This window comes from Malaclemys terrapin, chromosome 7 (assembly GCF_027887155.1).
Source record: "Malaclemys terrapin pileata isolate rMalTer1 chromosome 7, rMalTer1.hap1, whole genome shotgun sequence".
Lineage (NCBI taxonomy): Eukaryota > Metazoa > Chordata > Testudines > Emydidae > Malaclemys > Malaclemys terrapin.
Window position 1 is genome coordinate 95,599,514 of NC_071511.1, and position 26,998 is coordinate 95,626,511.

At 41.4% G+C, this 26,998-nt stretch overlaps 1 protein-coding gene across 2 annotated transcripts in view; it reads left to right on the forward strand.

Moving 5' to 3' along the window:
• Positions 1-26,998, forward strand: part of TBC1D12 (TBC1 domain family member 12) — an 85,836-nt gene that overhangs the window by 34,100 nt on the left and 24,738 nt on the right. The window contains exons 3-5 of one of the 2 annotated variants that reach the window (XM_054033540.1): positions 3,899-3,955; positions 23,573-23,688; positions 26,394-26,476. In XM_054033540.1, coding sequence (XP_053889515.1) covers positions 3,899-3,955; positions 23,573-23,688; positions 26,394-26,476 — 256 coding nt within the window. The remainder of the gene's footprint in view (positions 1-3,898; positions 3,956-23,572; positions 23,689-26,393; positions 26,477-26,998) is intronic. The other variant, XM_054033539.1, reaches the window with a different exon arrangement.

Consider the following 26,998-nt stretch of genomic DNA (forward strand, 5'->3'; position numbering starts at 1 on the left):
CCTCTTCCGTAACTTCTAACCAATGCGTCCCCATCTTGTAACTAAAATTGTTATTAGTCATCCCCAAATGCATCACCTTACACTTTTCACTATTAAATTTCATCTTATTTCTGATACTCCAATTCACAAGCTCATTCAAGTCTCCCTGCAGGATATCCCTGTCCTCCTCCGAATTTACAACGCCTCCCACCTTCGTATCATCCGCAAATTTTATCAGCCCACTCCTGCAATCGGTTCCGAGGTCAGTTATAAATAGATTAAATAAAATGGGTCCCAAAACCGAACCTTGAGGCACTCCACTAGTAACCTCCCTCCAACCTGACAGTTCACCCTTTAATACAACCCGCTGCATTCTCCCCAGTAACCAATTCCTTATCCACTTCTGGATTTTCATATCGATCCCCATGTTTTTCAGTTTAACCAATAATTCCTCATGGGGTACAGTATCAAACGCTTTACTGAAATCCAGGTATATTAGGTCCACCGCATTTCCCTTATCTAATAAGTCCGTTACTTTCTCAAAGAAGGAGATCAGATTCGTTTGGCACGATCTGCCCTTCGTAAAACCATGTTGTAATTTATCGCAATTGCCACTACCCTCCAGGTCCTCCACTAGTTTCTCTTTCAGAATTTTCTCTAACACCTTGCACACTACAGATGTTAGACTAACAGGCCTGTAGTTACCCGGATCACTTTTTTTCCCTTTCTTGAAAATAGGAACCACATTAGCTATTCTCCAGTCTAACGGGACCACCCCCGAGTTTACAGATTCATTAAATATTATTGCTAACGGGCCTGCTATTTCCCGCGCCAATTCCTTCAATATTCTCGGATGTAGATCGTCCGGTCCTCCCGACTTAGCCCTTGGTGCCTAGGCTTTTATAGGCTGAATAAGCATCCCACAACACTTTTTTCAAAATCACTTCTTTAGATTCCTACATATTAATTTAGGAGCCTAAAGTTAGAAAACTTTGTCTAATTCCTGTCATAGTAAGATTATTGTGTCTGACACCCATGACAAATGTTTGGATGTTTGCCTGAGAAGTGTGCCTTGTGCGTTTCTCTAGTAGAGCCCTCTAAGGGTCACACAAACTGTGCTGATTCTAAAGGTGCTGTCAGTCACTGGGTCTGAGTAATTAATGACATGGATCTCATCTCCTTGGCTTAATACCTCACATCTGACTGGACATATCAGCGTTACCAGAAAGGTATTGAAGTTGATGGGGGATAATACCTCTTGCTGACTGCTATAAAATATGTAGATTTCAACTGTTGAGAATGTGATATACAGGAAAACTTCTCCATCTCTGAGGCTCTAAAGAAATAATACTATAAGGGAAAGGTTGAGTCTCTGTGCTCATTCTTGATCACCTTTTTAATGTAGTTGTTTGCCCAATCCAGCTTCTCTAAAGGTAGGTAACACAAGAAAGTTAAGATTTCATCAGATCTAGGGGAGTCCAACTGGTTTTATGGATCCAGTTTTCTGACTGAGTGCTTTGTCTGTGCCATTGCAGGCCATTTTTTTAAGGGCAGGGCAGGAGGAAATAGATTTTTTATTTATTTATTTATTTTGAAACAGAGCCTTTCTTATTTTCTACTGAGAGTAGCTTCCATGTCTGGAAATCTTTAAAGATCCTAGAGTTTCAACAGTATGCGTTGGTTCCAAAAGAGAGCAGATCCATCAAAGAAGGATCCTCCAAAACATTTGCAGGAGGTTTTAATGGCTGTTTGTTCTGCTAGTTCAAAGATTTCAACATGGATGGCCTTGGTCTTCTGTTCTGAGTTCATTCTACCCTCTTCTATGGTTTTGTGACCTTTGGATGGATGACCAGTAATTCTAAGTACCTTCATATCTACTGAAGCTGCCTCACAGTTCATTCTGTCTATCTCAGTCTAGAGCGATGATGATTTGCCACATGCAGATGACTCATTTTGAAACATTGGTAATTATAGATATTGTGGGGAGAAATAGTTTTAAAGGAAGAGTTCTGTTAAGTAGCATGTAACAGTGAGTGTGTATATACAGTTACAAATTAAATTGAGCAATTTTTTATACAAACTGATTGGTAAATAGGGTACTTTATCAGGGGCATAGAAAACCTCTCATATAAAGAGATTGAAAATGCTGAAGTTGTTTATCTTAAGCAAATAAGAGGGGACATTGTACAACTTTTATTCAAAAGGTAGGTCAGTACTTTTCTCCCTGTCTCATCATATGAGAACAAATGTGTAATTTAGTGAAATTAAAAGGTGGGAAATTAAAAAGTAATGGAAGGAAATATTTTCACACATGTAATTAATCTGTGTAATTAATACTGCCACAGGAAGTCACTGAGGTCAAGAATTTAAGATTTGAAAAGGGACTGGATATTTATATGGACACACAAGGATATAAAGAATATCCAGTTACAATTTATGGCAAAAATTTTTGGAAGGAGTGTATTAAACCTCATGCTTCAGGGCTGTTAGTCAATCTCTGACTATTGTAGGGTTTTTGCTCTTTTCTCCGAATTATCAGGTACTGGAGTAGATGGACCCTGGATCTGACCTACTATGGCAATTCCTGCGTTCCTATAAATCTCTATTAAAAGATCTCTTGAGGGGACAGTAGAAACAGTAATGCAAACCCCTGAGTTTACAGTATGTTAACAATCAACTTGATCATTGAGCACTTATTCTGAAGTTAACTTTTAGGTTCAAGGGCTGAAGAGTTAAGTTGTTGGATTTGGCAATGTATCTGTAAAATGTTTTATGTGAAAAATGTTGTGAAGATGGGTATATTTTGGGATAGAAATTACCCTTATTTTGCTATTTGTTTAGTGTCAGCTTTTTAGAGATTTGTGGTTGGATTTTTTTGCTTAATATCGGTTTATTTTGATAGACTTGTAACTGAAACTTGTATTACTCAGTGTAAGTAACAACTGAGTTTGACTTCCCACCCCCTCCCCATTGCCAGCAATCTAGATTTGAATTCATTCATAGCCTCATCATAGGCTGTCAGAGCCTAAGTCTGTCATTCAGGTGACATGCTTGTTCTTTGTGAAAGGTACTTTTCTTGAACATGATGGATTTTACTGATGCTAATTCCAAAGAGGTAGATTTTGTAGATGTATGGGCAGCCTAATGCCATAGTATCAAAAAGGGGGGGAAATATGATAAGGGAAGCTTTAATATGTCATTTCAAACTTAAGTTAGCTTGATTGTTACCTGCAGTTAATTACTAACATTTCTAGTAGAGAAACCTCTTTAGAGTGGCATCAATTAGCTCAGCTCTTTAATACTGATAAGAACAGATATTAGGTTTGCGCCACAGCTCAAAGAGCCGAGATCATCATTTTTTGTCAATCTCGTCTTAATCTTTTGTCTCCATGTTGTCTTTTACAATGAGGCACAAAATTGGTGTGACATTGTACATGTGTGTTTCTGCTTCATGAGAGGCTAATAGTTTAGCAGATGTGTATATCCCCAGCTTCCAGTAATGGAGGGAGTGTTTATAATTGTGGATCAGACAATCTGCACCCTTGGCCACAGAGTTTACGCTATGAAGTGCTTGAGGTTTTGGTCCCAGAAAAGAAGAAATGTGTAAACTGGGCTGGAGTGAAGGAGGAGTATGAAAGGAGAAGGAAGACCTGTCTCAGAATGAAAGCTCTATGACCCTCATTGCAACACGTTAAAGACTCACATTTTGTATAGGTGAGACCTCACATGTGCTACACCCTGGTATATTTGTGAAAGGTAAGGCAAGCCCATGGTAGGACAGATAGCATCCTTGCCTCAAAGTAAAAAGTACTTTAGGAATACAGAAAGTTGTGCAAAAATGAGTTTTAACATGCATATTGCAATATTTGATTGACTTTACAACTTTTTACTAAGGCTTTACCTCTGTTTTTCTCATTAGGATGACAGTTCTGGCAGTGTTACATCAGTATCTACTCTCAATCTGTTAAACACAGGGGTATGGAATTTAATATATTTTTTCTAGTCACATTCTATGCCATGCATGGGATTGTTTAGCAATCATTAAAGTAGAATGAACATCACATTTTCATGGTAGCATGAGTAGTTATGGCACTAAATCATCCAGTCATTAGATACCATTAGCAACAAGTAAATGTCACACTCATTGACCTCACTAATGTAATTTAAGAATTGATATAAAATTACCACTGCTTCCTTACTAAGGTACCAGTTAAATTGGATTTAAATAGCAGAAGATATATAGTAGGTTAGTCAAATGAAGAGTTTCAACACTACAGTTTTTTGCTATGTGTTTGGTTTCACCTACCAGGAAGCAAGGTGCAAAATAGAGTTATGGTCTTTCTATAAAAGTCTCTGGCTGCTGTCTCTTATTGCATAATTTTTTGTTTGTGTGCTTGCTGCAAGCATCTTTTGTCCAGCTGTTCGTGATGCAATGGCACCTGTCACACCCAGTGGTATCTGAACTCCTAAGCAGCTTTGCCAGGATTTAATCCTTGATTTTTGGAGCCCTCAAATCATGCAAGGGCAGAAATTCTTCCTGGGGGAATCTTCCTTCCCACCCTGACTTCTCTCAAACCAATTTTACAGAAATGAGTGCTCTAGGTTCTGCTCTGATTTTTGCATGAATTTTCCTGGCTTTAGTGGGGTTTCTCCAAACTAATCTCCTCTCTTGTGATCACAGTTTTGGTTGATGAGGATCTAAAGTACACCAGCTTGAAGATGAATCAGGACACAGACTGCCACTCACATGGAGCAAGAGTCCATTCTCCAGTCTTGCCATGTTGGTGGTGAAAGTTCGAAAGGCTCAGCCTGAGGAGACTTTCTTCAAGAGACCCTCACAATAATTAAAGCACAAGAATATTCTCTGTCCCTAGGATGAATGACAATGTTAACTTGCCTCTGTCAAAATCCACTTTGTCCCCCTGACTTGATGGTTTCTCCACTGGATTCCACTGAGAGGAAGGTAGGGCATTCACCTTTGGGATACCACGCACTGGGGCCTTTGTATCTTTTGCTCTACAACTGAATGTAGTATCTTCCTTAAGTTCCTTCTCCTCAAACATCGTCACAAGGCACAATCTTTTATGGGTTCTTCCTGGCTCATCATCCACTTGTGTAAAGCAACCTCTGATGCTGCCATTATTGCCGCAGATCTGGAGGCCTTGCCATCTTTTTCTACCCCCTCCCCCTCCCGACACACTTTATGCTTCTGGGTTTTACTGCCTTTTTGGGTGGACTGATTGGATATCAGTTGAGCCACCTTGCATACCTACGTAAGGGAGTTGGTGATAAACAGTTTTGTTGTTGTGTTTTTTTTTTACTTATTCTTCAGTTTCCCAGCTGCCACTTGTCCTTTTTGATCTCAGATTACCTCATTCTTCGGTCACAGTGTCCAGAAGTCCTCTGCAAGAGAGCCATGATGTAATCTTTCCCAGAAGAATTATCTCAATGTTTTCTACACTCATCTTCTGGTTGACCTATGCACCATGGGGACTTTAACCCCTTCCTATATCTTAGCTGTCTCAGATGGTCCCACAAACAAACTTTTTGTCAAGAGAGTCCCAGATCTACTATTCATGCTGTTCAGTGGACGTAAGGGAATTCCTCCATGTTTTCATGGCTGTTGGTCCGCTTGCATTAGCCTCATTTGCCCTTGGGGATTTTTCTTTGCAATATAGTACCTACTCTTTTGGAGCCTAGTTAGTCCATAGTGACTTCATCTTGTCAGTTCTGTTTACAAGCTTGTGCTGAGATAGTGATTACAAGTGTATCCCATCTGAAAAACCTCTTCATCTGCACCAAACTGGCTTCTCTATGACAGGGTTCTGATTTACAAAGCCCACAATAGGTACTTAATCAACCAAGGGAAGGTCTCTCTGACCTGTCTTCCTCCCAGGAATGACATCACTTGTGCATGGATTGCCAAAGCTTTCCTTTCTCATGACACACTTCTCACACTTTAATCGTCCCCGGTTTAAGGTGTTTCCACGTATTTCAGCCAGTCAGCATGACTTTGCCTATCTTGGGAGGTTTTGTGGCCTATGTGAACTTGCTCCTATGGGCAATGGTACATTACTACTGAGGAAATTCTGCAGCACTGCATGCATGCAGAAACACGTCCCCTTGAAGATTCTCTTTGCTTCCTGCAGAAAAATGGTTTCTGTGGGGAAGCAAAGAGAAGCTGCATCAGTGCTCACTCACCCCTCCCCGGCAGCGCAGGTGTGTCTTTTCCGGCAGCCAGGGAAGAGGTAAGCCACTGGATAGGGGGTGGGGGTGTAGGTCTGGGGCCGCTCTGGCTGCCCAGGGATGTTAGCCCTGGGGGGAAGGAGGTTGAGGGAGACTGAGTTCTCCCTTCCCCCTCTCCTGCATGGATCAGCTGGGGCTGGGTCAGATCAACCCCCAAAACCTTCCCTGACTGCAGGAAGCTCTGTACCATGGCGGGGGGGTGTCTGGGTGCAGGAGGTGAGGCTCGGTGAGGTGGGGGTTCTGGATGCAGGGAGGAGGGAGGTTGGGTGCGTGGGTCCAGATGCACGGGGTTGGGTGCACAGGGAGCAGCTTCCCCTACAGTGACCTCTCCCCCACTTCCTGGCCCTGTCGCTCCTCAGCCATGGGGAAAAGGGGTCACTGAAGGGGGAGCTGCTCCCCCTGTCTATCCAACCCCCATGCATCTGGACCTACCCACCCAAGCATCACCACTGCCTGTAACCTCCAACACCCAGAACCCACCCCACTGAGCCTCGCCCCATGCATCAGGAGCCCCCTCCCCCAGTACCCAGACCCCCGCATTCGGACCCTCACCCCACTGAGTCCCAGCCAGCTGCACCCTGATCCCATACCCCCAGCTGAGCCCCCCCCCCATCCCAGCCCTCCCCGCTGAGCCCTAACCACCTTCACTTGGACTCCCCTGCAGAGTCCCATTCCCCCTGCACCCAGAACCTCCCAATGCGCTGCCCTCCCCCCCGCACCCTCTACTGAGATGCCTGTACCCAGATTATGCCACACAGAAAGAACCCTGGTACTCTGGAAGAATTTCTACCCCCCAAATTAAAAAATTTTAAATCCTGCAAACTTCTGCATATTTTATTTATCATAATAACACTATAATCACACCATTTTCAATTATTTGCTGACAAGTTTTCTTAACTAAATTACCAAAATAATTGAAAATGGTGTGATTATAGTGTGTTATTTTGATAAATAAAATATGCAGAAGTTTGCAGGATTTTAAAATGTGCGCAGAGTTTTTAATTTTTTGGTGCAGAATTCCCTCAGGAGTAGAACATGCATGTCCCTTTCAGTCCTTTCCTTTCATGTGGTCAGATGGAAATTGCTCTTCTCTTGGGAAGAGCCCATTTGTTCCCCTGGCCTGATGGGAACTCCACCCCCCCATTTTATAGTGTCTACCTCTTCTTTCTCCTCATGTCCTTACACTTTAGATACATGTCTCCTGGGCTGGGGAGGAGCCTACCTAGAGTTCATGCAGTTCAAGGCTTTTGGACCCTAGAAAAGTAGAAGTTGAGCTTTAATGTACTCAAGCTTTTGGCCGTATGCTTGGTTCTTCTGACCTGGGAGCCAGTGTTTCGCAACACATCTTCTGGTTCAGGGAAACACATCTAGGAAGAAAGAATATAGGCCATAGTTACAGGAAGCGGGACTCTGTCCGGAGAAGCAGTGACTCTGAAAAAGATTAGGGAGTAGTGATGGATAATCATTTGAACATGAGCTCTCTGTGCAATGCTGTGGCCAAAAGGGCTAATGCAATCCTTGGATGTATAAATAGGGGAATCCTGAGTAGCAGCTGAGAGATTATTTTACCTCTGTATTTGGCACTGGTGTAACCGCTGCTGGAATGCTGTGTCCAGTTCTGGTGCCCATAGTTCAAGAAGGATATTGATAAATGGGAGATGCTTCAGAGAAAAGCCATGAGAATGATTAAAGGATTAAAAAACATGGCTTATTGTGATAGACTCAGGGCTTTCAATCTATTTAGCTTAATGAAGAGAAGATTAAGGAGTGACTTGATTACATCTATAAGTATCAGCATGGGAAACAAATATTTAATAATGGGCTCTTCAGTCTAGCAGAAAAAGCTGATCCAATGGCTGGAAGTTGAAGCTAGACAAATTCAGATTGGAAATAAAGTGTAAATTTTTAACCATGAAGGTAATTAATCATTGGAACAGCTTACCAAGGGTTGTGGTGGATTCTCCATCATTGACCATTTTTTTAAATCAAGATTCGATGATAAAAGATATATACTCTAGGAATAATTTGGGGTCGCTCTCTGGCCTCTTATGCAAGAGGTCAGACTTGAAGGTGACAGTGGTCCTAAGTTCCCCTAAGCTGCGTGGCCGCACAGCAGCCTAATATCATTCTAAATGGCTTAATTTGCTTGGTTAGCATTGTTCAACTTGGTTATATAGTGTGTGTGTGTGTGTGTGTGTGTGTGTGTGTGTGTATATATATATATATATATACCCCTGGGGGTTCGCAGAACATTACAGGGGGTTCATCAGAAAAATTTCACTAATGGCGGACAGAGGACCCCGGGCATTAGAGACAGCAGGTGGGGCCTGGTTGCAGGGCAGACACCCCGAGCCCCAGGGAGAGCGGGGCTGGGCCGTTGGGGCTGGCAGCCTGAGCCCTGCCCCCATCAGCGGGGGAGCCAGCAGTCCGAACCCCAGCGCTCCTCACACAGAGCTGGCAGCTCAAGCCCCGGGAAGAGTGGGGCCAGGCAGTTGGGGCTGGCAGCCCGAGCCCTGCCCCCGTCAGCAGGGGAGCCGGCAGTCCGAACCCCAGTGCTCCCCACGCAGGGCTGGCAGCCCGAGCCCCAGGAAGAGCGGGGCATCCATCACACTGAGGAAATTTAAAGTTAAATCCCTGAAAATATTCATTTTTAGGAGGTGGTTCACGAGATTTCACAATTTAGTGAAAGGGGTTCACGGGCTGTTAAAGTTTGGGAACCACTGTCCTAGGGTAAAGGTCATGACCACTTCTGACCCAGCCTTATGGCTACATCTAAAGATGCAATCTGTCAGATGGAATCGCGCTCTGGTTTCAGAGTTGACTTCCCCACACAGTTAGGAACTACCCTTCCCCTGAAGTTTAAGCACAGGGATACCATATTATAGTGATTATAAAATGGATCTGACTTTTGGTAAAATAAATAAATAAACCTTAATGTAAAAGTTTATATTGTAACAGTTTAAATTTTGATGTCATACCTGTGGGAGTGCTAGACCACATACAGTAACTCCTCTCTTAACGTTGTAGTTATGTTCCTGAAAAATGCTACTTTAAGCAAAACAATGTTAAGCAACTCCAATCTATGCATAAGAATTAATGTAAATGGGGGGTGGGGGAGTTAGGTTCCAGGGAAATGTTTTTTGCTAGAAAAAGTCATTATACATACACAGTATGAGTTTTTAAAATAATTTTAAACAAATTAATACTGTACTCACCAATGATTGTGAAGCTTGGTTGAGGCAGGGCATAGTGGGGTTGGGGTGCGGGGGCTTGCCCCACTCTGCCCGGCCGGCGCTCCTGCTGGGGGTCGAGGGCTTGCCCACTCCCTGGCTGGAATGCCGGGCGGGCAGAGTGGGATAAGCCCCTGCGAGCTGACCCCGCTCCCCGGCAGGAGTGCCAGGCGGGTGGAGCGGGGCGAGCCAAATAACCTTATAACGTAACGTTGCATGACTTTAAATGAGTATGTTCTCTAATAGATCAGCAACCTAACAAAACAATGTTAACTGGGATCACTTTAAGTGAGGAGTTACTGTAGTTCTAATCCACTGTCACTCAGATCATTTAATACAAAATAGTATTTTAGTGGTTAACTTAATATTACGGTAAAACTACTGCCAGCTTTTCTTGGACTCAAGATGGAACAAACTTTATGGCAACAAGATGCATGTCACTGTTTTCAATGAAAATTGGTGAATTAGACAGCTGTTTTAGCAGCATAATGACTGTCAGTTTCCAATATTATGGACCTAAGTTTGGATTTTTATATTGAATTAATAATCTTTAAATTCTGATAATGAGATCTTACACAGTTTCATAAATGCCTTCCAAGAACTTGCAGACATTTGTAGGTTTCAGAGTAGTTAGTCTGTATCCGCAAAAAGAACAGGAGTACTTGTGGCACCTTAGAGACTAACAAATTTATTAGATTTATAAATTTGTTAGTCTCTAAGGTGCCACAAGTACTCCTGTTCTTTTTGCAGACATTTATAGGTTCTCTAAACTCTCTGGCACTACTGAAGACCAAACACTTGTTTATTTTTTAAAATTTCTCTTAAACTGTGCTATTAAGTCTACCTGTTCTTATTCATGGAGAAAGGGGGAGGGGTGGGACTTTGGCAGGGTCCCTATCACTTCAGAGGCGTTCTTTCTTACAACTACTCTCCTGTATTTCTGCTGCTAACCGTGAATGGGCTAGCAACACTGGGTCAGGTAAATTTACATCTTGTGGAATAAAGGGGGAAATAGCATCTAGTTCAGACTCTGTCTGCTGGTGTTCACCTGCCTACTTATATTTTATCATATTTCATTTTTATTTAGGTGGACACGTGAGTTGATGTGGAATTTTTGGAGATGAAATAATTTGGAGTTTTATTATGGATTTCTCAGAATTCTGACAGTCTCCCTGAAGATAATTGCCCTTTGTTCCTTCCCCAAATATTAGTAAAAATTCTTACATCCATCCCTCGCCACTGTTGGCGCATAGGGCAAAAATATATCTTTCATTCCTCTGCCATTTCCTGCTGCTCTATGGTGTTGATAGACTGTTCTACCCTCGCTGTGAAGGCTGATTCTTAAGGCTTCTTTTGGGCACCTTCATTTTCTGACACTATTTGGTGTTCACTTGATTGCTTCATGTGGGAGTCTCTGTATTGGCATCTGGAGTATATGCCCTAAATATGTACATTGCTTCCTTCAGATTCTGATGGAAACAAGCTGCTGGTTAGTGATTTTCTTGAATCTCTTCTTTGATAATGAAGTTTTTCCAACCAATGCTCAGAATCTTTCGCAGGCGCTTATTTTCTAAGGCTTCCTTTTTTCCTAATGATTTGGTAGCTCTCCAGCTCTCGCAGCCATATGGTAACACTGAAATTACATTTGAATTGAAAATTCTCACTTTTATTCTCGTGTCATACATCTTTGGTTTCCATATTCTGATTAGTAAATATTCTGGATGCCTTTCCTTTTCTTGGTGTCACTTCCTTCTTGTCTTCAGTTGGCCAATATGGTGCTGCCCAGGTGGGTGAATGGCTCTAATTTCTTGATTTTTGCCTTCTAATGTGATGTTACTGCTTGATGATGTGTGGGTTTCAAGCATGTTTGTTTTAGCATAACTAATTTTGAGCCCTGCTTGGCATGTGGTTGGGTGTGTTTTTTTTTTTTTTTGTTTGTTTGTTTTTTTGTGGCCAGGTAGTCTTTGTAAATTTTTTGGGGTATCGTTCAGTAGCACAATATCATCTGCAAAGTCTAGGTCTTCTAGGCGTTTTCCATCTGTCCATCCTATACCAGTATTTGTGTAGTTTATGCACTTCATTATCCAGTCTGTGGCAATGTCAAACAACAGTGGAGATAAACTGTAGCCCTGTTTCATGCCAGTGTCCGCATTGAACCATTATGTTGTCTGGTGGTTCACTTCTACAAAGCATCTCACATCTCTGTACATGGCCTTGATGATGTTTAGCTGGGATTCCGTAGGGCTGAAGACTATTCCTCAATATTATGTCAGAGCAGGTTGTCAAAATGCCTTTTGAAAATTAATGAAATTGATAATGAGGAAAGGTTGCTATTCTATACATTCTTTTATAATGGTACTTAGTGTGAATATCTGATCTGCACAATCTCTTGTGCCTGAATCCAGTCTGTTCTTCTCTAAGCTTTGCCTCCTCTGCTCCTTTCATCTTGTTTAGCATCACACATCAGAAGGCTTTTCCCTACAAGAGAAAGTAGTGTAACTCCTCTCTAGTTGTTAGTAAGATCACCCTTTTGGGGTATTTTGACACTGGTTTTGACAATGATTCCATGTTTCCACTGGCCAAACTTCACTAAACTGCTCTTCCATTTTTAAAGTGTTTTCTTACTGCCAGCATCAAACTTTTTAGGGTTCTGGCTTCTAGAAACTGGCTTTCACCAGGAACTTTCATGCAGCATGAGGAGTTGGCAGTGCTTTCTACTGAGCAGCCATTTGTACTGGAATGGTAGCCTGGTTCAATTTCTGTAACCAGTGAGGGTATTTTTAGGAGGCTAGAAGGGTAGATTTGCACTCAACCTTCCCCACTTAATTCAGGCTTGGTACAGGCAGCCCCATCGAAGTGTAGCAGGCACAGCTATTAAAAGATAAAAGTGTAATTTTTTTAAAACAATGAACTTTTGATTCTGCAACAGACTCAGTAGAGGAAAGAAAATAACGTCCTTTTTGTCCTTCAAAGTGGCTTAGTACATCAAGTATTTAATAAAAATTCTATCACTCGTAATAGTATTTTACCTATTCAAAGGTTTGCACAAATGTTAACTTTTAATAGTTAACAGTAAAGCCTGTTGTCCAGCACCCCATGACCACCAACATCTACTCAAGGGAAACTTTGCTGTCCACTAGAAAGGCTACTGTGCTGCACTTCAAAATTTCCACGTGTTAGCTTTGCTGCAGTTCTCCATGTAGTTGCTGTTAAATGAGTTTTAACCCAGTCTGCACTTGGCGGGAAGAAACTGGACATATTTAATTTTTATTTGTAGGGTTTTCGAAGGCACAAATCACTGTTGTATCTAAACACCTCAAGCATTAATAAACTTGTCCCTGAAATACTACTTTGTAGGGGGGAAGTAGATGAGGAACAGAAAGCAAGGAGAAATTAAATAGTGCGCGCTGGTTGCACAAGAAGTCTGCGACAATAGGAACAGAAACTGAGTTCCAGTGAAGTGCCTTTTCATGAGGACTAATATACTGCGGGAGAAAAAATCTGTCTTTTTGTTAAGAGCCCTCAGAGTTTGCCATTCTATCAATTCGTGCTATGACACTCGATTCCTTTGACCTAGGATGAGAAAGACTTGAGTTCTGCGAGACAATCACAGGTATAGTGCAAATTCAGCCAGTAGACGACTGTGCTGGCTGAGCTTTTTCCTCAATCTTTTAAGTGACACGGTTGTAAAGGTGTCGAGAATGGCTCTGAACTGTGAGTGCCAACCTTAGTGAAGACTGTTAAGGAACAGGGCAAAACCACCAAATTGGTTGTGTCTAGAATTATATTTCACCGATCAAGTTTCAAGTGTGAGTTCCTCAACCTATAACAACCTTAACATGGAGTCACAGGAGACCACAGTGCCAAAGGGGATAGTCTTGCCATGCAGGCAAGCCTGCCTTTTTGTGATAGATGGTCCCTTAAACCAAAAATCACAATTATTCAGGTTACTTCCAGTCCTAAAGAACCAGTCACTTACTCCAGGTCAATTGTACCTTAGATCTCTCACCAAAGACAATGCTTGTAGCCAATCCTGTAATAAACTAACGAGAAATTTATTAACTAAAAAAGTTCTTTATGCGGTTAAAGTCCATAAACATACTCTCACAAATGTGTTTCCTTTTGAAACTTAAGACAGTAATAGAAGCTACTGTAATTTGCAAGCGTTCTAGGCCCTTTAAGGCTAACCCAAGCTAAGCAGCTTGGGGTTACCTTAGTTATGGTTGGAATTTGGAGAAGTCAATATTTCTAAGTAGCATAGTTACAGTTCCTTCTGGTCAGACATTTGTATTCCCTTCCCCTAAAGCAGTGGTTCTCAACCGGGGGTCTGCATCCCCCTGGGGGGCCTCAAGCCCTTTCATGGGGGCTGTGGGACCCTGCGGCTGGAACCCAGAGCCTGAGCCTCGGTGCGCCCCCCGCCCCCGAGCCGTGGGGATGAAGGCCCAAGTGCTGGTTGCCCCCATTCCTGCAGTGGCAGAGCAGTCCTGAGGGCAGCTCCAAACACCCTCACTTCCTCCTCTCCCTGCCCCCGCTCCTTGGCCAGGTCAGAGGCGGGAAGCCATGGAGCAGGTAGTCGCGTCGTTCCATTTCCTGCTGCTGGTGCCTGGGGTTGTGGTTACTCCTCAGCTCAAGCAACTGGTAAGAGCTGCTGAGGCAGGGAGAGCAGTTACCATAGGTGAGCCCTCCTGGCGCACAGCCCCTAACTACCTCCTGCCTGCACCCTGAGCTATCCCCCCCGCCTGCATCCTGAGCTACCCCCTGCCTGCACACAGTCCCTAGCTACTCTCCAGCCTACACCCTGAGTTACCTCCCCTTCTTCCCTCCTCCCCCACACACAACCCAGTCAGGCTGGGTGGTCTGCTGAGGTGAGTTGGGGTGGAGGTGGCACTGCCTCCCTGGACCCTGCCATGCGGAACTGGCCCAAGCCTTACTGGCCCTTGCCCCCCCAAAATAGAAGTCAAAGTATGCTTATGCCCGAGGGCCCACCTCCAGCCTGGATCCCCGAGTCTTTCCCCCTCCCCTGCTGGGCCTTGGAGTCTTTATAGCATGTTGAGGGGGGCCTCAGAAAGAAAAAGGTTGCAACCCCCTGCCCTAGAGTTCAAACTGATGGTACAGCTGTCCATGCCTGTCTCCGGGGCCGCAGGGACATGGTGCTGGCTGTTTCCTGAAGCGGCAATCCTACAGGCTGGAGCCAAAGCCCTGAGGGGCCAGATTCGGCCCATGGGCCGTAGTTTGCCCACCCCTGTCTTACACAAACATCTGTAGGGCCATTCTGCAATCATTCTTCAAGTAGGCCTCCATTCCCCTTCCTCCTGGGATTAGGATGACTGCTTGCTAATCACCAAGAGTAGAATCTGTGTGGATGGTCACTTGAAGAACAAATAACTTACTGTATGGTAAGTAACTGTAGTTCTTAAAGATGTGGTGTCCACACAGATTCCACATCCTTTCCTCCGGCCCTGCTGATAGGAGTCCTTGTACTGAGTGAAGGAATTGAGCTTAGGTGGGAGCTGCCCTGTTCTTTTTATTCCCCCTCCCCCACTCCCCCGCTAACTGAAGCAAGAGGGTGAGCAAGGTGCAGTTGTGGCCCCAGTGGACACAGCTTTTCAAAAGAATCCGATGATGTGTATGTTTGCGCCAACAGTGAAATCAGTGTGGACCACCCATCTTGAAGATATACAGTCACTACTGTGTAAGTAACTATAACTTACTTTTTACTGTCCTGCCAAGTATCTGTTGGTGTTTTGAATAATAAAGGATTTTGCAGACAAACTTTTAAACTGTTACCATTGTTGGATATAAGATGTTGATCCCACCTGGACTTGTATAATTCTGGATTAAAGCTTGCAATAGATTTACTTGCAGTTTAGTTGCTTAAGCACAGAGGCATCAACTTTTGAAGTCCTGGTGAATGAGTTCCAGAACTTAGTTCTAGCAACAAGTTAATATCTAACAGCTGTTCACACTAAAAATCAAGCAGTTCAGTACAATTTTGGATCTGAAGTTTTGGTTGACATTTATTCAAACATTTGCCATTCCCAGTAACTTTTTTTTCCTTTTTGTCAAAATAAAAAATAATACATAAATGTACCCAATCACAAACTAGTATTTTATAACTGCACATTTCACTTAATATTAAGTAGTAAGTTTCTTAATGCACAGCTGTGAATTTGTGAAAGATCGCATGTTAGGTACAGATTTAAGAATATTGGGAATCTTTGACAATTGTAGTAGTGCACAGTGTATATGGTGAAAATGGTTACTAATATCCATATTTTTCTAGAATGTTATTAACTAGTGGGTTTCATGAATACTCAATACAATTTCTTGGATCTCATGAAAAAATATCTTATTTTTCCAGAAACATGAAAGTTCTTATGCAGGAATCTTTTTCCATAGGAAGGTTCTGGTACAGAAAACTACTATGTTAAAACTTTTTTCAAGGCTGAAGTCGGCTCCAACTATAATAGAGTATCTTAGTTTGGAAACTATTCTGGTCTCAGTTTTGAATCTCTCTATTAATGCTCTGTGGTATCCTACTGAGTTTGTACAATTAAAATTTCCTGCTGACAACTATTCTTAGAAACGTGCTTATTTCCACAAGATTAGTGGTCTGATAACCAACTTCAGCCATTGCTTCTGTCCGTGAAAAGTCCTTTTGAAGAATCTTTTTTCTTACATTTCTCTGCATGGCTTTGTAGGCTTGTTTCTTGTGATAGGGAGTGGCAACAGTTGAATTATGCCTGAAAATTTGGGATGAAAGGTCTGTAGTCCATCCCTCCTGATTTTTGATTTGCTGCACTTCTTAATTAGCTTTGCTCAACTGATTATTGTTGCACACTTCTGTTTTTAATGTGAGAGTGTACCAAGAATGAATCAGAAAATACCAAAACTGTACACCCTCTTCAGGGCTCAACTCTTCTCAGGTCTGAACTGTCAGTGAAGCTGGTGTATGACTTCTATCAGGACCCTAAACATAAAGGTATGCAAGCAGTTCTGATGCTCCTTTTCTTTTTCAATCATGTCTAGTATTGTGGTCAGATGGGGCCTTACAACTGTCCTTTCTACCAGACTGTTTCACTAATGCAGTGGTCCCCAAACGACAAGCCACGGAGGACTGTGGCAGCGGCTGAGCATCTGCCGAAATGCCGCCGACAAGCAGCAATGTCAATAGGCATCGCCGCCGAAATGCTGCCAACAAGCGCAGCATCCAGAGGTGTCACCGACGAATATCGGCAGCATTTCGGTGGCAACACCTCTGGATGACGCTGTTTCTCGACAGCATTTCGGCAGATGCTCATCTGCTGGCCAGTACGCGGGCCCACTTAGATGCCCCGGTGGGTGCCATGGCGCCCGTGGGCACAGTGTTGGGGACCCCTGCACTAATGCTTTAGCTGAGGCCTTTTGAACTAGGACATAAGATGGTGCCACCGTATGGGCAATTTTATGGGCAATTTAGCTTCCTTGACCAAGGATATTTCAGATACCCCACCCACCTACCCAACCCCCCCAAAAAAGCTCTTAGCTTACATTCTGAAGCCTGAAGGTGGTGGCTTCTTTGATAATGAACATAAACGAGGCCTGGTGTGCCCCACAAGTATGACCTAAATTTAAAGTTATCAGACTCTAAAGGTGGGAGGGGGGGATTCAAGAAAATTGTGTGCTTGGGACTTTTAACTATAACAATTGTTAATATTGGTTATAATATTTTTGGCTTTAGTTGACCACATTAGGAGTAGGGAAACTATCAATGTTTTTTTCAATCATTATATCTTTCCTGTATTTAAGAGTATGGCAACATTGTTTTGGTAAAACTAGAGACACAGGGTCCTTGGAACCAAAACGTTTCATATAATTTAATTGGTACCTCTGTCTTTTAATCACGCAAATCAAAGCTAAGAACTTAATTGTTGTCTGAGATGCAGGATGATTTAATCTATTTTTCTTTTTGTTGAGTACACTACTATTTTTATCATGCAACTCAGACCAACTATGGATCCCCTTTGAGTGAATCCATGAAAAATGGCTTTCCCCTGGATTCCCAGTGTGTCATTTAAAAACTTCTTGAACTGCTAACTGAAAGTGAGTAATTTAGAATGCTTCAGGGACTGGAAAAAGGCCATTTGGCCACCCAACATGCCTGCTACAGTATCTAAGCTATTGGAGTCCCACTGGGCTTCTTTTTTCATGTAGCCATTTATTTGCTTCCTTCTCCAGGGACAAAATTGCATCCTTCCTCTAGGATATGGGTCTTTGAGACCTCAGACCATTTGTTTCAAACAGAGTAGAGTACTTATTACTCCTTTTCCATTGATGTTTTGGGTTAGTTTTATACATTAAGTTGTCAACTGCCAGAAGTCCAGACTTTTAATCTATTATTTCTATAAGTTTAAAGACAATATAATAAGAGAGAGCTGCATCCAGGAATTTGTAGCCAAGACTGTGAACATAGAACTTTATCTCAAACTTTTTTTTTTTTTTAAACCCATCTAACTGGGCTATTTTAAAATATCATTCTGTAAAGTGTGGGTAGAGCATTCTTTAAGGTGTCTGAATTTCTAGATAAAGGAATTAAAGAATCAAGCCTATTATATTTAATCTAAGAGTACTGGTCTCTATGTGCATTCTACTGTGGGGCATGCACTTCATGTGCCCATAGCTGGAGAATTTTGAAAACCGTGTCTGTTGGTCTGCACCCCTTGCTCTCCTTGTGCCTCCAACTGAGAAGAAAAAGGGTGGGGCAGACAAACTGCCTCTCTAGTTCCTTCTCACTACTGTATGACTCAGGTTGGAACCTCCAGTGCCCAGAACTTTGTTATCTTATGTTTATCTGTAAATACATATTTGTGAAAAGTTTTTACCAGATAAAACTCTAAAATTCTAGTTTTACTTTTATAGTCAGCTACCCCACTGCAGGTCCTAGACTATGCTCAGGACTCCAGGCTTCAAGATTTTGAGTTTCTTACCTGCACTTCTTCTCAGTCAGCAATGACCATCAACGCTGCCTGCACTGCCTTGGGGAAGCCTGTGTTATGGCAAGGTGCAGTATCTATCTGCTGCTTGTTCCCCAGTTGTACCCATGAAAGGTAAAAACTTCTCCTTGAGCACCTGATGGGATCTGCTCCAATACAAGGCATGACTCAGCAAAGAGTACCTCTCCTACCATGAGGTCTGACTCAGGAGTGAGGGAGTCTACCCCTACAGATCCCTCACTGGTGTCTTGTTGGGAAGGCTGGGAGCATTCTCATAAACATGAGAATAAATCCTCTTCCAAATCCACTTAGAAGAAGTCAGATACAACCCTGCCTAAATTGAAAGTCTTCAGGCTCAGTCCAAGAGAACTTAGAACATCTCAGGGGCATGACAAGAGAGCCTACAAATCCAGGGCTCTGTTGGTATTGGATTGCGATCTGTTGACAACAGTGCCTCCAGTACCATCCAGCCAAACTCTGGATCTGATTGTATCAATTAGCAGCAACCATTGAGAGCCTCAGCCACAAACTGTACCAACTTCATCTTGCACGACTATGGCACACACTAACTACTGTGGCTCCATCAGTTTGAGCAGACAGGATCCCTTACGCTGTGGGGAGAGCTGAGTCTTATTCACATGAGGACATTTTTTGCTTTCACAAATTCTCAGTCTCCTCAATCAGGTCCTTCCCTCATGAAGGAGGTCCTGACTCCAGCAGGAGATTGCAACTGATGGGAGGAGTCCCATTCCATTCTCTGCTTGTGATTTTTTTCTCTAGCAGGACTGTTGGTATTATCATTGGATCTATCATCAGCTTTTTCTTCCTCAGGAGACCCGTAATCATCTGATGAACTGATGTTTCGTTCTCTGAGGCATATCTTTCTGGACAAGGGACCTGGACCAATTTAGGACCTCTTGTACCTCAACATCCATCTTGCAGTGTTTTGTTATCCCATGTTATGGGGACGCTGCAACTTCCATTTGACCCATCTTACTGGCCAGACTGGAGACCTTGGTACCTGTACCATCCCATAAGCTTGGTTCAATCTTCTAAGGAGTCTAAACAACCTCCCCTCCCTAACGAGAGGTCAACCAGAGCTTCCTCCTGAACCCATTGAAGATAAAGATTATGTGCCAGATCCAGCGGTTCCTCTGATATTGACAAGATTGTAGTCGTCTTCTCTAAATTAAGCTGTGGCTCTAATGTCTACATATCCCCCAATGACAATAAGAAGTTCCAGGATCTGTTATGCCAAATTGCAGAAGAGTTACAGATTTCACTTGAGGAAGTTCAGGATACTCAACGTAAGCTATTGGACCTCTTTCAGTCTTCTGGTTCCAGAAGAAGAGCGCTTCCTATTAACAAAGCCGTCAGGGAGCCAAAAATAACAGTCTGGCATACCCCAGCCACTGCCACTCCCCCCCATCCATAAGAGGGCAGAAGAATGTTTTGTCCCAGTCACAGGGTAGAATTTTTCTTTTCTCATCCTTCTCCTAATTCTTAGGTGGTTCAGGCTGCCACAGAGAGTTCAAGATAGCAACACCTTATATCTACTCCAGTTGACAAAGAAGGCAAGCAACTTTATTAGGAAGGAAGATTTTTCTCTTTTACCAGTCTTCAGTTCAGGATAGCCAACTACCAAGCACTGATGGCTAAGTATGATTACCTGAACTATTCCAAATTTTCAGACTTCGTAGACATGCTTCCCCTTCAGGACAGAGCTCAGTTTCAGGCTCTCATCGAAAAAAGGCAAGATGGTTGGTAGGACCACTCTTCTGCCCTTTGAAGAAACTCATCTTTTTAACCAAAAGACAGATGAGTCTTTACATACCCTGAAGGACTTCAGGACCATCCTGAACTCTGGGAGTAAATATACCTGTCCCAAGGAGGAAATTCAGTAGGCAGTCATACAAGCCTAGGCCACCAGAGACCTCATGAGCCATTCCATAAGAGGCAAAGAGTTCAGAAGTCTCTTTTCCCTGCACCTTCTGCAGCAGCAGCATCATCCCAGCCCCAACCCCTACCTAAGTGTCATTTTGAGCGGAATACAAAAGCTGCAAACCAATAAGACCACCACCTGCTCATTCCCAAACATCTTTTGGGGGTCATCTGTTGTTGTTGCACTCTAGATGTGGAAAAGAGTACAAGACAAGAGGGTATGAAACATCATTTCCTCATGAGAATGGATGACTATATTCAATGTAAGAATCCATTTATTCACAACAGTGATGAAATTAAGAAGGCTAAAAGTTGACTGGTCTGGTTTAAACTGTGAGTGTGCCTGTGAGTTTTGGAGCACATGTATAGTAGTAGCCCAGAAACCAATAAGACCACGCACGCAGAAATTTTAAGGGCCATTCTCATGAAGAAATTATCAAACAAGAAGTAGAATTCCTCTTGCATTGAGGCACAATAGAGCAGGTACCTCTTAAGTACAAGGGAAAGGGGTTTTACTCAACTTCCTAGTACTGAAGAAGGGCACCTGGAGACCTATTCTCAATCTCTGCCATCTCAACCGTTTTATTCACAAACTCAAGTTTTGCATGGTTACACTGGCATCTATAATCCCATCCTTAGAAAATGAGCTTAGAAAAGCTCTCTATGTAGATGCATACTTTCATGTAGATGTTCAAACCCTACTCAGACATTTTCTGAGATTCATGATGGGCTCCAACCCACTTTTAGTACAGAGCGCTCCCATTCGACCAAGGTATTTTCTGCCTGTATCAGGCACAGTGTCTTCCCATCTCAACGACTGGCTTCTTGTTGCCAAGACATGTCAAGAAGCCTAAAAGTCAATTTTGTCAGTGTTTCAACATCTTCCTTCCTCAGAGAGGGGAAGGGGCGGTCAGTGTGAACTCGAGGAAAAATCTGTTCTCACTCCAATGTAGACTTAGACTTCATCAGAGTGTTCCTAAATTCTGTCACGCAGGGGCTCATCTGCTGATGGACAGATTCCAGGCAATGAACGACCTCCATAGACCATCTTCAAGCACAGAGTTTTTTCTCTCCTGCATCATATGGCTTTGTGCAGTTATGTAAAGCCATTTGCCAGACTACATTTTCATAGCCTGCAGGTGTGGCTTCAAACAGTGTACTCTTGAAATCAACACTGTAAGAATGCCATAGTAACTGTTCCTGCCATAGTTATGTAATCTTTGCTATGATGGAAGAACCCCCACCAGGTATGCTTGGACGTTCCTTTTCTTTCTCCCTCACTGGAAAAAAATTATCACAGATGTGTCTCCCTTAGGTTGGGGAGCTCACATGGGCAACAGCCACACAGCACAGGGCACTTAGATATTTTGAGAGTCCAAAATGTGCATCAATATTTTGGAATTGTGGGCAGTCCTAAAGGCTTGCAAGACCTTTCTTCTGTTCATTGAAGATCACCATACCTTCATAATGTCACAAATTATGTCATCTTTTACCATCCCCCTGTGCGGAGAAGTGGTCAGTCTATGGAATTGATGCATGACCAATCAAATCACCTTGTTGACAGTTTATCTTCCAGGGAGCCAGAACATACCAGCAGACTCCCTTAGCAGACACTTTACTGTCAACCACGAGTGGGAGTTACGCAACTCCATGGTGAACAATATTTTTGCTCTATCTCAAACAATTATCCAAAGGTTTCAGGTAGCTCCTTACAGTTTTGAGGTTGCATGGTCACTTTTTGTAAGACTTAAGTTGTTATACAGATAACTTTTAAAGTTGTTTTCACTTTTCATAACCTTTTAGAATAAATGTCCTGTATGAATGGAATATATAGGACAAGTCAATAACCTCCTTTATTCCTGCATATAAATACTTAGTAGTGAAAAGGTGTAAACAAAAATCTTACACATAGTGTGTGAAATTCAAGTGGAAACAATTTCTGGAACAGACTGCTGTACTTGATCAGGCAGATACAGCTACCTAATCAGCAGCTTATCACTTACCATTTTGCTATTTATTTCTAAATAAAATATTTATGATGGGTAATATATTTTTGTAGGAAACAGATTCTTTTTGTTTCAGGAAATTCAGTGTAAAACATTTCTTCTTTTTACTTCTGAAAGTGGACAGTGCTGAAATATGTACAGGGATAAACTTAATTTTTTAAACTTATTCATGAGAGTTTGGACAAGATTCTTGGCTCATCTTAAGAACAGGCCTATTTTAACAGTTGGTTCCAATGTACTTAACGTTCTACTCTCCTCTTTAAAAACAAACACTCGCCCTTATATATTCTGTTTTTGTTAAACTGCAGCATGTGAAAGAAATTGAATTAAAGAGGAGAAGCCAGCATTTAGTTTTTTGCATAAAGAGAATGTTTAAAATAAAAATGTCATTTGGGTTTTAGCTGAATTATTTCACATAGGAAAAATCTTGAATTGTAATCTGTATGTAAGAATGAGTCATGGGGTAACTTGGAAGTCAATTAAGGGTGGGTATCTGAGGTTGCAGTGGGGTATCTTAAATGTCTCCCCTCCCGCCCTTAAATATACATTGGCTAATTAGGAAATCACTTCATTCTCACTCATAAGGATACAAGTTAAAACATATACATCTATAACAGATGGAATGATAAAAATAAGACCTTGCTTACAGTACTACTATGTGTTGTATAGTTAAATCTGAACAAGAACACATCCTCCATTGGTATTCAGAAAGATGTTGGGGAAAGGTGGAAATCAGAAATAAGAGCAACATAATACAGACAGCAGCAGCCATTAAGGGGAAAAAGGAAAATTTTGAAAAATAAAAATGAGGAAGGGGACTAGAAGACTCCTCTTAATTAATACTTTTTGTAATTCTACATATGACTGCTCCAATAGAATTTTTATACTGCAATTAACATTGTAAAGCACATTTAAACTTGTTTTTATAGTTTGTCAATTGCACACAAATACGAATTTATATTTAGAATGTAATCATTGATCCACTGTAACCAGATATATTGATTTGTGAAATGTAACCTTCTCATTAGTTTTCATTCCCTAATGGTCATGAAATAGCAGCATCTCCTGGTTGATGTAAATCATTTAAAGCTGGAATGTGTTAGTTCCTCATTGATTCATTTTGTAAACATGTCCTGTAGTTATAAGGAAGCTTGAAATTTTGGGGTTTTTAATGCTTTCTTTTAATAACATTACTTAGGAATATGAAGCACGAACAGGAAGAACATGTAAACCTGCACCCCAGGCAACAAGACGTAAAACTTTTGAATTTGAACCACTTTCAACTACTGCTCTTATTTTGGAGGATCGACCATCGTAAGTATAGTAGTATACATGCTCACATACCTCCCAACCTAGCAAAGGTTAAATAACTTGGATGTCCTGTTTACAATTTTCTTTCTCAAAGTACTATACTGGTCAAACTGGAACAATTTCCTTATAAATTACTCAATCTGAGACCTTAACTAAATAATATGGTGAAATACTGACCTCATTAAAGTCAATGAGAGTTTTGCTCCATTGACTTCAATGGAGCTAGAATTTTACCCTATATACTCCTCCTGTAGTGCTGTCACGTAGTTGCCTATGACACTGATTCTCAGAACTCTTCATTCTGCAGATTCCTTTATAAGAGATTCTCTTAAGGACCTCTCCTAAAACCCCATTTCTCCACTGCTTGCTTCCTAAAATATTTAATTTGCTAGACCACCAAGAGGGTGTTAGCACCAGTGGTTGTCTGTTGAGCATAATCTGAGACCAGTCACCATGGAAGCCTAATTTTGGGTATAAAAAAATGTAACTCTGGCATATGGTAAAAAGATGCTGTTGCCAGGAAATACAAGATAATTGCTCACCACCTAAATATGTTGGGTTCTGACTGTGGCAGGGTGAACTTGCTCCTACCTACTTTCTAGCCTGCAAGCGCCTTGGGAACTTGCTTCTGGTAAAACACCTCATGCAATTTATTTTCTTTTCCACCACCTTTACAGACTAAGAGAATTTCTATAAGATATCCCTCCTTCACCTGTTACAATATATTAAATTCTTATACAGTTGCATGAAGTGTAAAAGTTGGTGATTCAATGTATAAAAGCAATACTAATGTTTCATGTAAGTGAATTTTATCCCCAGTCAACAATCTTTACTTGTTAATATATACCCACATATAAATGCTTATTTGTAGATACATGAGTTGATTGTATTTTTGGAGCATGTATAAGTTTAATCTTTCTATTCATTATAGCAAATCCTATTAAAAAGTCACATTAAAAGTTATATTTATTCTGTTGATAAAGGATAGCCAAAATGAAATTGAGGTTGAGCTATTAACAGTTTGGTTACTGAATTCCCTATCCCATCCTCCACTCAGAGCTTTGAAGTCTGAGTTTTTGATTATCACTGACAATAAAGGAATCGAGAGATAATCAAACCCATGCTGCTTCTTGCCCAGCAAAAGGCCACTATCACCTTCCTGAAGCAGGGAATGCAAGATACCACGTTAACCTTTATATCTAGTGTCTTACCCAATACATTTACTCGTGCTCAGCATTTATCTTAAGGCTGTCTTCAGACTATAATATTGTTTTTCAGTCATTTGGGTGTGCTAAAATATGATGAACCCTCTGCCTCCCTCTATGGAGGCTGAGATCATTCCTAAAATGTTTTCAAAAGACTAGGAAACCAGAGGTTGTTTCTAAACTACTGTGCTGTTACCATGTGACACCACATTATACAAGCCACTGAGCGAGCACTAACTTTGAAATAGTGAATACAATGAGAAGTAGACATTTGAGAAGATAGTTAAGGGAGCAATATATAGTCGTCTGATTTTTTTTTTTTTTGTTCTGAATTCTTCTAGTTGCGGGAATTTTCTTATGTCTCATCAAGACTCCATTAATCCATCACTTGGCTGATTTAACTTTCAGTATCAGTGAAAAAAATTCTAACATGCATTTATGCATTTTCATATTAAATCTCTTTGGGAAATTTTTACCACCATTTATTAGAATATTTTAGTTTTCCCAGAGGTATGCAAGCTCAATCAGTGGTGTAGGACAGTAAACTTCTAATATTTTCTCTCAATCTGTGAATAAAAATCCTCAAGGTTCATACATCTTAATGAAACTGAACCATGAAACAGGAAGTGTAGAATGAATATTTTAACATCATACAAGGCTTCTTGTATGACCGTAAAGGTTCCATGAGAACTGTGAGATTTCACTAAGTTAAAATAACTTTGTTCTAGTTGAGCAAAAGTGTTTTTTTCTAGTAAAAGAATCCCTGACTTTCAAGCATGCCTCAGTGAAATTAGTTCTGCAGATTCATGAAAGCCATTCTGGCAGGCTATGAAAACATCTTTTCCACTCTATGCTTTAACAGGTATTGCTTGTACATGTGATGATAAAAACAGCTTATTGGCAAGACTTAAAATATGTTGACTTATGTAGGGCCTGTAGTTCATAGTGAAGTATCAAGTTTTACAGTAATATACAACATTATGTCTTAATGGAAGTTCTGGATTATTGCATTGTAATAATAATCTTGTTCTTAGTGTATATTTTTGTGTACATCACACAAAATGCCATTGCAAGTGGTAGTGTTTGGCAAACTTATTACCGATTTTAGCAGAGAACATAGAGCTTCTCTACCTTGGAGGTTGTTCTTCAGCAGCTGGGTTGAGAAGAAGGCTGATTTTATGATTATGGAATTGGATTGGCACTTGAGAGATCTGGATTCTGTTCCTGGCTCTTCCACAGTCTGTTTCATCTTAAGCGAGTCACTTAGACTCTCTTTACTAACAGTGAGGAGCATGATAAGAGCCAATATATGCAAAAATACTTGTCTGGTAGATTTATATACAAATGTTTCACCATAGTGGACTTCATTTTCCATTATTGATATTCAGATACATAATATAATCACTAAATTCACCTTAAAAAGGAGAGAGAAACTAGTCAGTCTGTCTTGAAATGGTCCAGAATGTCATCCATATATTGAATTCAGAAATGACTTGTTTTCAGAAATCTTCCTGCCAAATCCATAGAGGAGGCTTTACGTCACAGACAAGAATATGATGAAATGGTGGCAGAGGCAAAAAAACGAGGTATGTTAGAACTGTATTACAATGGTTATAGTTAGCTATCTTCTATAGCAAAAATGAGAGAATAAGGACATTTTTAGCTTTTAGGCCAGTATTTACATTAGACTACATTTCTGGGCTAATACTATACATGTTGTGCTCCAAAACTCACAGGCACACTCACAGTTTAAACCAGACCACCAGTCTCAACTTGTAGCCTTCTTAATTTCATCACTGTTGTGAATAAATGGATTCTTACATTGAATATAGTCTCCAATGCTTGCATGGAAACTTGATTTAACTTTTTGTGCAGTATGATCAGCTGGAAACTTACAAGGTGCTTAAATCTTTCCAGCTACCCTGGTGTCACCAATTGCTATTACTTAGGGCCAGATCTTCAAAAGGGCACATGAACTCCTGTGGACGCCAAGGAACTTCAAAGATCTTGTGCATACAAACCCCCAGCTTGTCCATGTGCATATCAAAGACTTCACTTTTGCACCCCCCTTTTATTTTTGATGTTATTGTTCACAATGGATCATTTAA